This window comes from Sinocyclocheilus grahami, unplaced genomic scaffold, assembly GCF_001515645.1.
Source record: "Sinocyclocheilus grahami isolate Dianchi unplaced genomic scaffold, SAMN03320097.WGS_v1.1 scaffold398.1, whole genome shotgun sequence".
Taxonomy (NCBI): domain Eukaryota; kingdom Metazoa; phylum Chordata; class Actinopteri; order Cypriniformes; family Cyprinidae; genus Sinocyclocheilus; species Sinocyclocheilus grahami.
The window spans coordinates 786,644-804,110 of NW_015505577.1; the positions used below are offsets into that span (position 1 = coordinate 786,644).

The 17,467-nt window shown below is 39.0% G+C and overlaps 1 protein-coding gene across 1 annotated transcript in view; it reads right to left on the bottom strand.

Moving 5' to 3' along the window:
• The window catches only part of LOC107550426 (blue-sensitive opsin-like), a 107,273-nt gene extending 97,758 nt beyond the window's left edge, over window positions 1–9,515 (bottom strand). Inside the window, exons 1-3 of the mRNA XM_016231696.1 lie at window positions 9,511–9,515; window positions 8,166–8,188; window positions 7,470–7,798 (exon numbers count right to left, since the gene is read on the bottom strand). Coding sequence (XP_016087182.1) covers window positions 7,470–7,798; window positions 8,166–8,188; window positions 9,511–9,515 — 357 coding nt within the window. The remainder of the gene's footprint in view (window positions 1–7,469; window positions 7,799–8,165; window positions 8,189–9,510) is intronic.
• Between the last annotated feature and the right edge of the window lie 7,952 nt (window positions 9,516–17,467).

The window sequence follows — 17,467 nt, forward strand, 5'->3', positions numbered from 1 at the left end:
CCCAACTCTGTAGGTTGGGGTGTTAGTCCTCAGGCTGTAAAAGCATGTGTGAATTTGTATCTGTGTGCGAGGAGTCTGCACCCAAGACAATGAGCTGCCTATAAGACTGTAGCCTCCACACAGCTGCAGCAAGACTGATAATGTCCATACTGGTCCACCCAGTGTCTCTGTAGGCCCACAAACACATCCAGCACCTGAGGCCAAACTCTGAGTTCTGTTTTGTCCTACACTGGCAAAGACTGGCAAAGTCTTGGCAAAGAGTGAGCTTCTTGTCTTCCCTGCCACTCCAACTCTACAGTATGATTTCTCCATCCAGCTAGGTTCTTCTACAATTACCCCATCAAACACTTTTTAAAAATTATTTTTCAAAAACATCAAACCTTGAACATTTGTCAATAAACAACAAGTGAAAATCAACACCATTGTTTCATCTTCCCTTACTTAACTTAAAATGTATGTGGGTTAGTCCACCTATTGACTGTCCAGTCAGAAGTAATTCTGGGTTTTGGTCTCGGTCTCTAGTTATAACGGTCAGTCCCCTGGAACAGGTCATTTGTATCAAATCTGTGAGTGTCAAAGTCAAGTCTCATATCAGAGTATTCTGTGTCTGCACAGCAGTCAAGTGACCGTTCCTGTAAGATTTCTGAAGAAAATTCATTGGGGAGTTCGTTCAACCAATCTCTAGCAACACTTAAGTCAGTATCATCAGATTCTACAGCACAGTTTTGGATAGAGGCACCTTCATCCAATGATTGTCCATCATTGGAAGTATCAGAGAGTTTTTGATTGAACAAAGCAGTATTCCATAAGTGAAATGGCTGAAGGTTCACAACGTGAAATACACCAACATCCTCTCCAGTATCAACTTTTTCCAATCTGTAGTTAACATCAGACAGTACTTTTGAGACCCTGTATGGACCAGAGTATACTGGAGCCAGCTTGGCTGTAAAGTTTGCTATTGCATCAGACTTTAGGTGTGTTTTCACTCTAACCAGATCATCCACAACATAAGAAACTGAACGCCGTTTTAGGTCATAATATCGTTTCATTCGTTTGTGTCCTTCCTCTAGAGCAGGATTCCTCAATTAGTTTTCACCAAGGGCCGAATTCTGCCAACAATACCAAGCCAAGGGCCACTGACCTAATATATATATATATATATATATATATATATAATTGTTATTATTATTACAATTATTACATTACTGTTGCTTTTGTTAAAATAATCACAAGATGGTCACAAGATGAATATTCAGATTTTTCCCCCTTTAGTCCGTTTTATTCAAACAATTGTGAACATTTTTGCATTTAGATACAGAAGAACTTTGCCTGTTGAATATTAAAAACAAATGAACAAACAAAAAATCTGGATCTCCATGTCTGCCATGCAAATCAACTGTTCCTGCTCATTCCCAGACTGGATATCTTCTCTCCACTTTCCCTAATTGCAGATTCAGTTATTAGATTTGTCAGTATTAATATTTTTATGCTTAGATTTTTCAAACTGTAACACCGTGCGTCCAAACCAGACACGATGCGATAAAAAGTGTCTTTTCCATGTAGTTTTTGTCCTAACCACCCGCAAAAGTGACACGTGACAATAAGCGACATGGGATTCTATTTTAGGAACGTTTTTTATTTTCTGCTACGTCGCATGAACAACATACAAAATATGACCGTGATAATCTCAGGTAATGATTATGTGCTTTATTCAATGTTAAAAGCGTCTAATGTGAGTTTGAATATTATGTTGCGTTATCTTTATAGCCATAGTGAAAGCAACAATAGATATTTTACCTCAGATCTTGAAAATAAATTAAAGCAAACTTGTACGTTAAAACGTGAACTCACTGCGAACCAACACGTGTATTCCATAACAAAGATACTCACTCAAAACTGTTCAGTCCATTCACATTTGAATCATCTATTTTCTGTGTCCACTTTTCTTTTTTACACACTCGCCATGTTTTTGCTGTCACATCGTATCTACACTGGACGTGACAAAGCATTGCAAATCATTTGAACGTTGTGTCAGTATGTTATAAATAGAACGAGTTAGCAGTTTACTGTCTGGGATTTGTCGTGTCATGCCGCATCCAAGACAGCATCACTGATTATAACGAGTTCTATTGTATTTTATTGTGTCGCGCCGCGCCGCTTGCGTCCGGTGTAGACACGATGTAAGTTAATGTAGCTTTCTGATGCTGCGTTTGAATTTTCATGCTACATTATTTGAAATTAGCGTGGGCCAAACTTTTTTCTCGCGCGGGCCGGCTGTTGAGGAACCCTGCTCTAGAGCTACTCTGACATGATCATGAGCATCTTGTGTGGAAGTTTTTAAGTTCTCAGAGTATATCACATCCATTCCATCAACATTCGGTTGTGTGACCAAATCAAGTGGAGTCTCAAGCTCTCGTCCATATAACATCATTGACAGAGACAGGCCTGTACTCTCATGTGATGCAGTAAGCAGAGCGAACCATATCTGAGGTATGTATCTGTCCCATGAGTTGTGTTTGTCCCCCACGAATGGCTGTTTTCAAGGTACGGTTCACCCATTCAATAGCGTTTGTCTGTGGGTGACATGCCGTAGTCAACCTGTGTTCTGTACGCAGGGCGGCCACCACATACTCAAAGAGGTTACTCACAAATGTCGTGCCATGGTCTGAAATCAGGTAAGTTGGTGCACCGTGTCTGGCAAAGATTTCGCTCAGGAATTTACTTGCAGAAACATTTATTTCTACCCATTTTGAGAAGTAGTCGACAAATACAAGAATGTACACATTTCCATTCTGGGTCCGAGGGAGAGGGCCCACAAAGTCTACTCCTGTGTATTCCCAAGGCTTTTGTGGTTTAATTGGAATCACCAGACCCGCTGGTTTCTTTTGACTTGGCTTTGTCAACTGACACATGGAACATGAAGTAACGTATCTCTTCACATCCTCTGCAATTTTGTCCAGAAGAACCTAAACTTTAGCCTGGTCAATGTTTTGGTAATTACGATGGGGCCGGCAGTAGGGTGGTCGTGGTAATATTTTAACAAAGTACCTCTGATGGAGGTAGGTGTATAAAATTTGAGCTGCTTCATTGGATGTAGTCCACAAGTCACTTTGGGGTCTCTGACATAGAGCAAACCATCTGGAATTACATATTTTCATCCACATCCTCTTTTCCAGCACTCTTAAGGGTACATAAAAGATCACTGACCACTGGGTCATTTTCCTGTAGTTGCCTCAAATGTGCTTTGTCTGTCAGCACGACTGAAGACAGGCTACGGAGATCCATCCCCCCAATGATTGCATAATCTGGCAGAATGCCTATTGGGGTAGCCTCGCATTGAATTGGGTTGCGGGAAAAAGCATCTGGGACCTTGTTTTAAACACCTGGCTTATGCACAACACTAAAACCAAAGTCCTGCAGGCATAAGGACCATCTCGCTAGACATCCTGAAGGGTTTGGGCTAGGGATGCACCGATATGAAAATTTTGGCCGATACCGATAACCGATTATTCTTTATTTTTGAAAGCCGATAACCGATATGTTGGCCGATAAATCTATATCCAAATTGTTATATACTTTTTGAGAGCCTGATTACAAAAAAGGTCTCATCATTAAAAGGGTGAAGCTATTACGATGTCGTCCAAGTACACTGCACAGCATTTATAAATCAGGCCAGCGAGGACAGTGTTCATGACCCTTTGGACATCCATGAACATCAAGCTCCCTACTCCTGGCATCTCCATCCATTCACTTGCCAGCTCACATGGTTCTGGCGCAATGGTGTCACATAAGGTTACAGTCCTGGATGAAATATGAATGTTGACTGCAGCTCTTAACATGAAATCCATCCCTAAGATAAGCGGTGAAGCGAGATCAGGGATAATAACAAATCTATAGTAAAAACGTTTCTCCTTGAATCCAATATTCAGCCAAATGATGCCGGTTGGGATGCAAGTTGCTTTATTAGCTAATTGAATTGGGGCGATAACCAAGGGTGTGTCAAGGCTTTCACGGAAGGACCCAACTGCAGAATGGACGGGGGAAACAATTTATTAGCAGACTTAGAATCCCATAGGATAAGGCAGGGGAGACAGTCACACAACAAGGCAGGGTACACAACAAGAGAACAGGCTGGTCACGGATGGGGGGGTAACTCCAGACTCAGTGGCAAGAGGAGGCTAAGGTAGCAGCTCAAGGCACCACAGGCTTGGCCCTGGGGGTGGTGACTCTTGAAGCTCCAAACAGGTCTGCCAGGTCAGGAGAATCCACAACCAGGGGGAACACAGGTAGCAGGGCAGGAACCACTCGGCAGACACACTCAATGACCAGACAACAGGGGAGACAAGAGAAGACACAGATCAAAAATGGGAACGGCAATAATAAGAACACTGACGACAAACGGAGGCACTGAAGACAAAGATGGCAATCAAGATGATGCAGATAGATAAAGGTATAGTGTACACAGACAACATAGGAGACAACGAACCACCAACGACGAGAGGGAAATGAGCACCCTATAAAGGGTTAGAGCACACGAGGACCAGCTGAACACAATCGGATGAACAAGGACTAAACAAGGGGGTGTGGTTATTGAAATTGACAAGGCGGGACAAGAGGAGCACATGGCCAACAAAAACAAAGACACAACCATGTGTTCAGGCACAAGATAAACAAAGAAACATTGAACAAAGACAAGACAGACAAGGCTGTCAGGGCAGGATCCTGACAGGGTGCACTTTTTCAGAGTTTTCTAGAATGCCAGAAATAATATTAGTCTGAATTGCGGAGAGGGAAGCGCCTGTATTAAGAGCTATGTCAACTGCTTTGTTGTAGAGGTTTACTTTGACAATGAATGGAGTATTCCAGAATGAAGAAGAAGACGGGTCTTCCACATGACCCAGGAAGAGTGGCTCAAGTGTGGACAGAATGTGGAGAATGTTGGGGCATATTTATCTTCTGGAGGGAGGATTACCTGTTCTAATCCTGTTTGAAAGTTCTGCTTTGCAACACCTGTGAATACATTTGCTTGTGGCACAAAGCTGCAGTTTGGACAATTTTGGGATGTGAAGTCAGGTTTAGAACATTTAAAGCAGTAAATTTTTTGCTTTCTTGCATGCTTGTCCCTTCATTGGTAGCGGTAGCTCATTGCGGCTGTTTGGGCGAAGAACAGAATGGAGCTCATGCGCCCGCATCAGTAGGACGATGACTGACATGATCTCTGAACCATAAATCGAGACTCTGTATCACTCTAATGCATGTTTACAAATCAGTTCAATTTTATCTTTTTCTGTTGGTGGAGACTTTTTGAACATTTGAATGTGCTCGATAGATGCGCTACAAATGTTGGAAAAGGCTCATCAGGTGCCTGAACACGGTCAAGGATACCTCTCAAGATGCATTCCTGATTGTCAGATGGAAGAAACACACTTTTAAAAAGAACGCAGAATTGTGTCCAGGCTGTGATGTGTTCCCTCAATACTGTACAGGTAAAACCAGTAGACAAACACAATCAAATAATGTCACTTTGTAAAGAAACACTACGTGCCTATGCACATACACTTTCATATCGACTGAATAAATACGCAAACGCATGATGTCACCATTTTCCGAAAATTTGCGTTTTCATCGTTTACATGGAGACAATAACGATATTGTTTTCAAAAACCTAAACGCATAAAAAGGTTTCCATCTTTAACTGAAAACGGTGTTGTGTAAACACCCCCTAAGAGGACAAACGTCACGCAGAGTTCAGCTTCATCCTGTTCCAACACACCTGCCTGGATATTTCTAGTAACCTGGACGACACTGATTAGCTTGATCAGGTGTGATTTATTGAGGGTGGTTCTAAATTCTGCAGATCACAGTTTTCTGTCTTACAGGACTCTGTTTTACACCACTGAATTTATAAAAATGTCATAACTTTTTAAGGGGGACTTCAGTACTAACATTTTTATCTCAGCTGTCAGTCTGTGATTATACTATCTTTCTTCATGTGTGTTGAAAATAGTGACTGCAGTAAGTTAGAATAGGTTGTTTCATTAATCTTACCAACAGCTAAAAATACATCTGTTACATTATTATCCTTTTCTCAGTTGGTCGGTGGTCAGCACACACAATTTGCCCTTCATTTCTCATCTTTTATCCAAGCGTTCACCATTCCAGTGAAATCGCAAAATAAAATGCAACCAAGCAATATTCAAGCAATATTCAAAATAGAAAGCTCTCACACAGTAAAGGCAAATACAATCCTTTGAGCCAGGTATGCTCACTTATATAAAGGACTAAGCCCAATACACCAGTAAAGATGCACCACGTGCTTGAACACAGCAGACAGTAGTTTGTGTTCAATGTAATACCTATATTGGGTGATTATCCTCTGTAGGTTGTGATGGGCCAGCAATATTCCAAGTCGAAGCAAGTTATTTTATTGTTTCCAAGCTGAAATACCTTATGTGAAACAATGAAACCACTATATGAAAAACAGAGTGATATTCACATAGTCATTTAATGAAAATCTTCCCATCTGCTGCAGTTCTCAAATGTCCTTTTTTCAATTAAGAGACATGTGACAACCGACTTCATTTCTCATCTTTTATCCAAGCGTTCACCATTCCAGTGAAATAGCAAAATAAAATGCAACCAAGCAATATTCAAGCAATATTCAAAATAGAAAGCTCTCACACAGTAAAGGCAAATACAATCCTTTGAGCCAGGTATGCTCACTTATATAAAGGACTAAGCCCAATACACCAGTAAAGATGCACCACGTGCTTGAACACAGCAGACAGTAGTTTGTGTTCAATGTAATACCTATATTGGGTGATTATCCTCTGTAGGTTGTGATGGGCCAGCAATATTCCAAGTCGAAGCAAGTTATTTTATTGTTTCCAAGCTGAAATACCTTATGTGAAACAATGAAACCACTATATGAAAAACAGAGTGATATTCACATAGTCATTTAATGAAAATCTTCCCATCTGCTGCAGTTCTCAAATGTCCTTTTTTCAATTAAGAGACATGTGACAACCGAAGTGATTTGCTCAATTTTTAAATACATTTTTGATAAATTGTTGAGCACCAATGCAAAAAGAATTAGTTATTTTTGTGTTTTGGAGCTTGGATGTGAAAAGAGATGTGTGAAGACTCTTCAATACTCTACTTTTGTATTCCACTAAAAAACATGTTCAAAACAATGTGAAGGGTGAATAAAAAATAATATTTTTTTGTTCATTTTGGGGTGAACTTTTCCTTTAGGGATATTGGCTGGCAACAAGAACTAGAATGTTATTGAGATCCCCTACCAGCATTGTGCCCTTGCACAAGGAACATAACCCCAGGATGCTCCCTACAGTGCAGCTGCTAAATATCAGATATCCTAACCTTAATCAAATACTGAACTACCAAGGGCACATGCAACATTTTTAGTAGAAAAAATGATTTCAGATAACCAATGACAGTGTTTCACTTACCTGTTTAATGGCATGCAGCAGCCTACCATAGCAGAAGGCAATGACCAGGAAGGGGACAATCAGGCAAAAAATAAAGAGGCAAATGATGTAAGAGATGTTATTGGCTGTCTTGGTTGTCCAGTCTACAGAGCAGGTGGTCCCAGGACCTTCTGGGCCATAGCGGCTCCAACCAAATAGCGGGGGCAGAGTCCAAATTAAAGAGTAGACCCAGGATATCACCATCCCACCGGCCACCTTTTTGTAGTTGGTGGCATCAGCCTCCGTGGAGCCCATCATTGTACAGTAGCGTTCATATGATAGCACGGCCAGAGAGATGAGTGACACAATGCCTGCAGAAAACATAAAGACACATATTTTTATAATGTCATAATATGACTTAAGTTTAAATAGTCAAATGTGATGTTCCATTACCGAAAGACTGCACACATGGAGTTCAATTATGGGTGTTTTTAAACAGGCATAGAAAAGTCATCCAGAAGGGCAGAACTCATGTCCTACTATTAGTTCACAACTGGAACTGACTGATAAAACACCAGGTCTGATGAACATAAGAAAGTACTTTCGCAAAGTTCAGTTGAGTTGCCTTATAAGGCTTTGATTCTTTATTCATACTCTTTATTTGTTGTGCAATTTTAGGTGCAAGTGCTTCACAAGTCAGCTCTTAAAGCTGAAGTGTAGAATTTATGTGCCACTCACCTTGTCTTCTGTCTTCCACTGGCCTGAAAAAACAGATAGCCCACAAACAGCAGAATGCATTGATAGCATCACAGAGCCAAAGTGTTTACATATGTCAAGGAAGTAAAATCAAATATCTGAAATTCAGCTTTACTTCTCATTGATTTTCAATTATCAGTGAAGCAAACAGAAGTAGTGTGTAATTTGAATCTTCAAGCCTAGAACTGGCTGGTCAAAAGTCTTGGGATTAGCTAAAATTCCATAACTTCTTGTGCCATTATCCCTTGTTATAATGCATAATATTTTGAAATCAGATGATGTAAAGCTTAAAGCTATATAGTTCACCCAAAAGTTAACCTCAACCACACATTCTTGACACCTGAGAATGAATTAAAAATATATTTTGTGTGTTTCGAAGATGAACAAACATCTTACGGGTTTGGAAGAACATGAGGGTGAGTAAATGATGACAGATCCTTCTCTAGACATCAGATACTGTAAAACAAAGCTCTCTGAGGTTCTAGCAGGGTTAGGCTATCAGCTTTATCTGATCAAATAGAAAAGAAAAAAAATGCACATACAAAAGCACAGAACAAATAAGATGAGTACATCCCTGAGGTCCACTAAAAAGCCAAGAAACTACACATTCAAACCGGCATGTCTCTCCAACATTTTACTATATTACCTCGCTGTGACTGGGTAGGCAACGTTTCTGAATACTGAATAATCATTAGGGATGTGAAAATGTTGGCAGTTGTGTTGTATTCCTCTTTTTTTTGAAATTACTTTGTAGTCTAAAGCCTGACTGTAGACTGAGCCTGGTTTCTCCCAAGGTTTTTTTTATTTTTTTGCATTATTGACAAACTATTTTCCTGTTTGACACTAAAGCTGCTTTGACACAGAACATTGCATTCTGAACATATATTCTGTTGAAGTGTTCTGGAACAGTGTTGTAAATACAACTTAACCACTGAATTCTAGTCGTGTCCTCTTTTGGAAGGCCAAACAAAGTAGTTTCGCTTTCACAAAGAAACGGCGTCACACACCGCGGCCTAGAGTGAGCAGAGGCCGGGGGCTAGCGTGAGGAACGGCCGGAGGGTTAGAGTGAGCAGAGGCGCAGGCTTGAGAACGATGCGGCCGGAGATTTCGACGAAGGAGCGTCCGGAAGGACATGTGACGCATCCGGGCTGGATTCCGCTTCGTCCACGGTGAAAGCCGATCTGGGCGATCCTCAGCACAAAGTTGTAGTATTTCCTCAGCGACCAGCACGGATCAACTCCAGGCATGATGAAGCAGATATCGTCCTCTTTTGGAAGACCAAACAAAGTAGTTTCGCTTTTTTCAATGAAGCACACAGCGTCTTTACGACATTGCGGCGGAATCAACAAAACTACAGCGAGAATAAAAGTTACGCCTTCTTTCTTTGCGTGAACATTTGGGTGGTGTTATGCAAATCTTCCCAGATAGTGACGTAGGTATGTGGGGGCGTGTTAGAACGAGCCATTTTAGGTAGGCGTGGCTGACTCTTAACTTTTATAAAGAATATCTCTTTGGATTTGAGACTTTAGTCTTTGCAACTTTACAGATCTTCTTTATGCACCAAGAGCTTGTAACACTCCAAAGAGAAAGGAAAAATTGATATCGCATCATATGACCCCTTTAAAATAAGCATCAAAACATTTTAGTTGAGCTGGTCAGCTTGAATAGCTCATAGCCTGTTAGTGTTGAATATTTATACATGTTGAAATTACTTTGTAGTCTAAAGCCTGACTGTAGACTGAGCCTGGTTTCTCCCAAGGTTTTTTTTATTTTTTTGCATTATTATTATTGACAAACTATTTTCCTGTTTGACACTAAAGCTGCTTTGACACAATCAGTATTGTATAAAGCGCTATATAAATAAAGGTAACTTGACTTAAAGCAAAGTTTGCACATAACCCGATCACGTTCCATTTCAACACCGTTCCATTTTTTGGGTTGCTTTAAATTCTGTTTAGTTCTCACTCTAGATCTCAGAGAAATTTAGGAAAAGCTGTAAATCTGCCCTCACTAAAACACACGTGCATGCATAACACACAGAGGAATGCATGGTGGAATGGAACTAGTTATTGAGTGGAATAATAGATGCGTTGTATATTTCATCAATTAATGATCCTCAGCTACTTAGGACAACACTCATCGGGCTAGTAAATGTTTTTGTTAAGGTCAAAGAAAACTTTAATGAGATTCTGCATGGAAATCACACTGATCACTCCATCTCAGCAAGGTCTAGAAGTGAATTGTCCTCCTTTTCCAATTAATTTAGTGTTTTTTGTGATATCTAATTAGTTCTTCTGCACTGTCTGCTACCCAATGCAAAGAGCCACTGCAACACCAGCACCCGCTGTTATAGTCCCATAGAGAATAATCGGTAACACTTTCTATGAAGCCCGTATTTATAATACATTATAAGGGTATTCTTAAGGCATTATAATGAATGCATAATGCATTATAAAAAAACTTAGAATATGCTATATCAACTCATGAATAATCATAACAACAATTATAATACATCATAATACTTACGTATTTGTGGTTAGAAGTTTAAGAGTATGATTATTTATAACACACAATGAACACCATATTAAATCTACTTCATTTACAGAATAATGGACTGTATCATATCTTGACATTGCTTATTTAAGATCTGCACAGTATCTTAGTACAGCTTGTGAGTGGTTAGATGTTGAGTGTTATTTGAGTGTTTCCTGTGGAACTAATGTTAATTAATTGATGTGAGCGCTATGCTCCAACTGAAAAAAAATGCAATGTTTTATATGGTTACATTTTATTTTGATGGTCCCCTAAATCAATCGACTATAAGCAACTTTGCAACTACATGCCAACTAACTCTCATTAGAGTATTAGTATGCTCAAGAATGGTAGAATATAGTATGGTAGAATAAGTTGACATACTTGCAAAGACACTTATAGTCAGTTTATCTGTTGGTTGACCATCAAAATAAAGTGTTAGCAAATATTTACAGTAGCAGACATACTAATACTCTAATGACCACTAGTTGATATGTAGTTGCAGAGTCACTTATCAACAGCTGTTTAAAGGGTACCATCAAAATAATCAAACTGATATTACAATAAAAATAGTTCAAAGCAAATGTGTCATATTACATATTCTTCTGATCTGATATCTGATCTTATGGCTGTTTGAGAGAAATTTTTATTATTATTATTATTACTACTTATAAGTGGTCTTTGACCGCTTTAAGTAGCATAAGAAAAATGGCAAGATATGAGACTTATAATACATTATAACTATGATAAATATAATCCATTGTAAAAGTGGATGCAACATGTTCATTGTGTTATAAATCATCATACTCTTAAAAGCTATAACCACAAATAAGTAAATATAATATATTAAAACTGTTCTTATGAATATTCATGAAATGATACCACATATTATAAGGTTTTTTATAATGCATTATGCATTCATTATAATGCCTTAAGAATACCCTTATAATGTATTATAAATATGGGCTTCATAGAAAGTGTTACCGAATAATCATTTGTCAATACACACCTCATAACATAAGTTAGTGCAAGTTAAAGGGATTTCCAGTCAATACACAGGGCAATTGAAAACGCAGTGCAAGTATTAAAGATTTTTTTGCAACTTTACATATACACATTAAGAGGTAAAGTGCTCTATTGTTTGGCTTTTTAAAACCTATTTCATACTATAATCTTCTAGTTCAATTTGATAGAAAATAAGAGCAGTTGCACAAATCTGCAAGTGCACAATGTACTATAGCTAATTGTATCAATGTTCTGTTTCACTCATGGTACAATTCAATTTGTATACTCTGAAAATTGGGATATGGTGGCTGAATGAATAATGTTGTAGCCAAAAACTAACAAGGTATTTTAAGATCATGTCTCCAGCAATTGCAGGAGTTGCATCTGAGAACATTAATCTAGTGAATAACTTGCAGAGCACAGGAAATGCTAATTGTACAAAAGTTCATAACATGCAAATAAACTGTAACAAATACACTTTTTCAGTCAAAAATCAAAAATAAATAAAAATTACAAAGTGACAAATCAAATCTGGATAGCATAACAGTCGAGGAAATACAGTCCTTGGAGGGGGCATCCGATATTCATTATTGCAATTCATATTATAAATAAAATTAGTTTTTTACTAAAATAACATCAAAATCATGTATGTGTCAATTAATAAATCCATCTATTGAGCATACAGAATGAATGCACTGATCTTAAAACATGCACAGAATTTCAAAGACCTTTGCTTAAAGCATGTTGTTCTGAGATCACATTTATGTGCTTTCTCACTCATTGGAAGCAGCATGAGGGTCCTCACTGATCATCCTTAGAGGATATATTGTTATGCTTCAAATATTACATTTCGGTCTCTACATAAGCCAGACTGTTTACCTTAAAGTCAACAACATCTCAGCTTGCAAGAATCATGATGTCCAGAAATGCTAGAGGGTGAGACAGATATAGAGTGAATCATATTGTGTGGGCTGCATGGAATGTGGACAATCATAGTTTATCCATACAAAGAGACCACCGTGTTGAGCACCATGCCATGCAATAAACTCAGAAGCTATTTTACTTGATGCTAATAAAGAACGAGACCCCTGCCAGAGTTACATATATAAGTAAAATACCAGCTCCCAGTTGCAAGCAGGCTAGCAGTTCATTCATAAAGCTCATTCATGAACCAACAACAGTAAGACCTTAGATTTCTCAATATTGCCAATCTCAAAACATACAGAAACCATTATTGGAACTGGATTAATGAAGTTAATGAAACATGAGCAGAATATATTTGTGTGTAAATCATTAATTGATCCCATTTGCAAAATCTTTCAAATGAATTAAATGGAAATGTGTATGGCTTCATTCATAAGGTTAATAGAAAGAATAATGTTTTTCTGCAAACTACTATCAAATTGTTATTAACTTATCAATAGAGCATTGTAATGTAATGTAAAACAGGTCTATTAGAAAAAGTATTTTAAAGATTGTTTGCATCCTTGCATATGTTGGCAGATCATGAGGTAAATTGCTCTATTGTATAGCTTGTTAAAACCTATTTCATACTGTAATCTTCTGGTTCAAATGGATGGAAAATAAAAAAGAGCAGCATGTATAATCTACAACTGCACAATGTCATATAGCTAATTGGACCAATGTTCACGCAGAGTGTAGATCTTTAATCCACACTGTTACTCGTCTGCTGTTCGTCTACCCTGCAGCTGTTACCTGCTTCACTCCTCAATAAAGTACTGGCGCTAGAGTTCTGTTGTAGCTGCCTATTTGTGATGTGACAGTATGTTAGTCGACACATCAAAATAAGTGTACTTTTGATATTATTACAAAGTGCCATTTTTAAAAGTTTACTTGAGTGTATTAAGAAACATTCATGAAAGTGTTCTGTATTTTAGTTCAGTGGCCTTTTATTTAATTAATAGTATATTATAAGTAAACATTCAGTACAATAAAATAGTCTTATGGGGTTGGGACAACATAAGGACAAGTAAATGGTGACAGATTTTTCCTTTTTATTAAATTTATAATATAAAATGATAGTGATACTAAAAGGAGGTGAACCATAAAATTTAAGAGTTTGCAAGCTATTTACCTTATGCTGTGCCTGCAGTTAGAGTACTGCAACATGCTTGGAAATAGCTTATGTAGTTCAACTAATTCAATGGTTCTCCAACCTGATCTGGGGTCCTCAAACACTACACATTTTGTATGTCTCCTTCATAGGCCACACCCAGTTCAAGTCTTGCAGACTCTACTAATGAGATGATGAGTTGAATCAGGTGTTCAATGAGAGACACATACAAAATATGCAGTGGTTGGGTGTCCCCAGGACAGGTCAGAACCACTGAACTAATTAACCAGGCAGGGAACTAATGCTGCGTTCACACCATATTGTAATTACTGTAATTTTGAGATGACAGCACGTGACGTTCTACTCGGAGCTGTTCATGTCCTCGGACTCGGAATTATACTTTTCTATGGCAACTCTATCAATGCCTAAACAGAGCCTGCGGTGGTCAGGTGGTACAGCATGGTACAAGTCGTAGCTCTCAGAAAACTCCCAGTTCACAAGTTGTAATTATGAGTTCTACGAGGACGTGATCGCTTTTTACAAGTTGGAATCTCGTAATTACAGGAATTTCGATATGGCGTGAATGCACCTATACTGCAGAAATGGGCCACTTGAGTTCAGCTATGTTCTTGTGTTGCCTGATCTATGTCAGTCTATTTATTTTTAAATTGTGTGTGATAGGTGTTTCCAACTATGTTTTTTTTTTTATTATTATTATTATTAATGGCTTCATAGTATAATAAGATCTGATCCTGGACATAGTGTCACAGGACAGAAGAGGGAGTCGGGCACTTTGTCAAGACAAAACTGGCAGTATACTTCATAAATGGAGGTGGAGTGACGTTCTACTCGGAGCTGTTCATGTCCTCGGACTCGGAATTAAACTTTTCTATGGCAACTCTATCGATGCCTAAACAGAGCCTGCGGTGGTCAGGTGGTACAGCATGGTACAAGTCGTAGCTCTCAGAAAACTCCCAGTTCACAAGTTGTAATTATGAGTTCTACGAGGACGTGATAGCTTTTTACAAGTTGGAATCTCGTAATTACAGGAATTTCGATATGGCGTGAACGCACCTATACTGCAGAAATGGGCCACTTGAGTTCAGCTATGTTCTTGTGTTGCCTGATCTATGTCAGTCTATTTATTTTTAAATTGTGTGTGATAGGTGTTTCCAACTATGTTTTTTTTTTATTATTATTATTATTAATGGCTTCATAGTATAATAAGATCTGATCCTGGACATAGTGTCACAGGACAGAAGAGGGAGTCGGGCACTTTGTCAAGACAAAACTGGCAGTATACTTCATAAATGGAGGTGGAGCACAAAACATTAACACCCCCATGCTGTGTCTCACCAACCTTCTCACCTCTCTCCCCATAGGGAGCCAGCATATCCTTTACTCCTAATGATGACCTTCAGTTGCCCACCCTGGTGACTGAATTTAATATGCTACTGGTAGTACACACTAGTACACATCTTTACACTAAAGTTTAAATTAGATGAATCAATTTTTTTGTGTAGTTTGTTTGTTTATTAAACAGATAGCCAGAACTTTTTTCTGTGCAATTTTTTTAAGTCATCATCAGAAGTTCAGCAATAATGAAATCCTAAGAGAAGCACGTTGATCAAACAAACATCGCTAAATGTTACTTAGATTACGTCATAATGGTGAGTTCACTGATCTACATAAATATAAATATAGATCAGTGGGAGAGAAAAAATCTCAAAAGGGTGAGGAAGTCACTAAATCTAGTGACAAAGTCACTCAATTGGCAACACATACATTGACTACAACATAATCAGTTATTAATATTTTGTTGGTCCTCTTTTGTTTTTGCATGTGTTCATAATTTCTTTGTATTACAGCATGGCCCAAAACTATGACCGCGTTGGCATGTTTCATTGCATTATTATAAAACAATTGATTCTAAGCAACTATGCAATATGCTTACAAAATCTTTATGTATTTGGTCTTGGTGGGATAGATTTGCTATGCTGCTGCTGCTGCAGCAGAGCAAGTACCGAGACTTGCTACCGCCAATACATCCACAACATGATGCGGTAAGCATGTAAGAAATACTGCTCCTGCACATATAACACATATGAATAACCCCCAACAAAGCAGGAGACATGTTACACAAAACAATACAAGCCAATATATGCATGCCGCTGAATATAAGGATAAACTGCTGCATCAGTGGACATGCATGTAGGACACATGAAGATGAACAGACAAGAAAAGACAAGACACCCCCCACAAAGCAGATCTATCACCAAGACATTTGTACTGCTGCTGCTCCGAAGAGCCATGTGAACTATTACTAAAAAACACTATTACTATGTATGTGTGCCTGGGCTACCATGCCGACCGGCTTAATGCTAGTGGCCTATGGCTATGTGTGCCTGGGCTACCACGCTGACCGGCTTAACAATAGTGGCCTAGGACTATGTGAAACTTGGTTACCACGCCGACTGGGTCACTGCAGTCACCCGGATCCAGTACGTATTCAGACCAGATAGTGGATCAGCACCTAGAAAGGACCTCCACAGCCCTGAAAGACAGCGGAGACCAGGACAACTAGATGAGCCCCAGATACAGATCCCCTGTAAAGACCTTGTCTCAGATGGCCACCGGGACAAGACCACAGGAACCAGATGAGATCTCTGCACAATGTGACTTTGCTGCAGCCTGGAATTGAACTGCTGGTTTCGTCTGGTCAGAGGAGAACTGGCCCCCCGACTGAGCCTGGTTTCTCCCAAGGTTTTTTCTCCATTCTGTCACCGATGGAGTTTTGGTTCCTTGCCGCTGTCGCCTCTGGCTTGTTTAGTTGGGGACACTTCATTTCCAGCGATTATCGTTGACTTGATTGCAAATGATTGCAAAGATACTATTTAAACTGAACTGAGCTGGATGATGACATCACTGAATTCAATGATGAACTGAATCAGCCACCATATCCCTGTCTTTAACTGAAAAATTAGTGTTTAAGATTTTGTTATTTTGCATTATTGACACACTATTTTCCTAATTAATGCTGTTCAGTTGCTTTGACACAATCTGTATTGTTAAAAGCGCTATATAAATAAAGGTGACTTGACTTGACTTAACAATAGTGGTCTACGTCTATGTGAGCTTTGGCTACCACGCCAACCAGCTTAACGCTAGTGGACTATGGATATGTGTGCCTGGGCTACCACGCTGACCAGCTTAACAATAGTGGCCTAGGACTATGTAAGACTTGGCTACCACGCCGACTGGCTTAACAATAGTGGTCTATGTCTATGTGAGCCTTGGCTACCACGCCAACCGGCTTAACAACAGTGGCCTACAACTATGTGTGCCTGGGCTACCACGCCGACTGGCTTAACTCTAATTAGACGCGTACTATGTGTAATGTTAATTAACAAAATGGATATACGTTGCAATCCGATAGATAAGACCCCAGCATCCACCTGAGCAAATGTCATAATTCAGTCATTTAATATCTGCTGTTACATTCTACACTTCATCAGTCCCAGTGGCAGCGTAACAGCTCGTTAATTTGTGTTCGTGCAATGATGAGATGGACAAAATTAGCCGATGCATGCCATTTTACTTTCTAGTGTAGATAAAGTTATCAGAGTTACAGTGCACAAACTCCTGGGTGGACTGACTTGAATGAACAAATAAA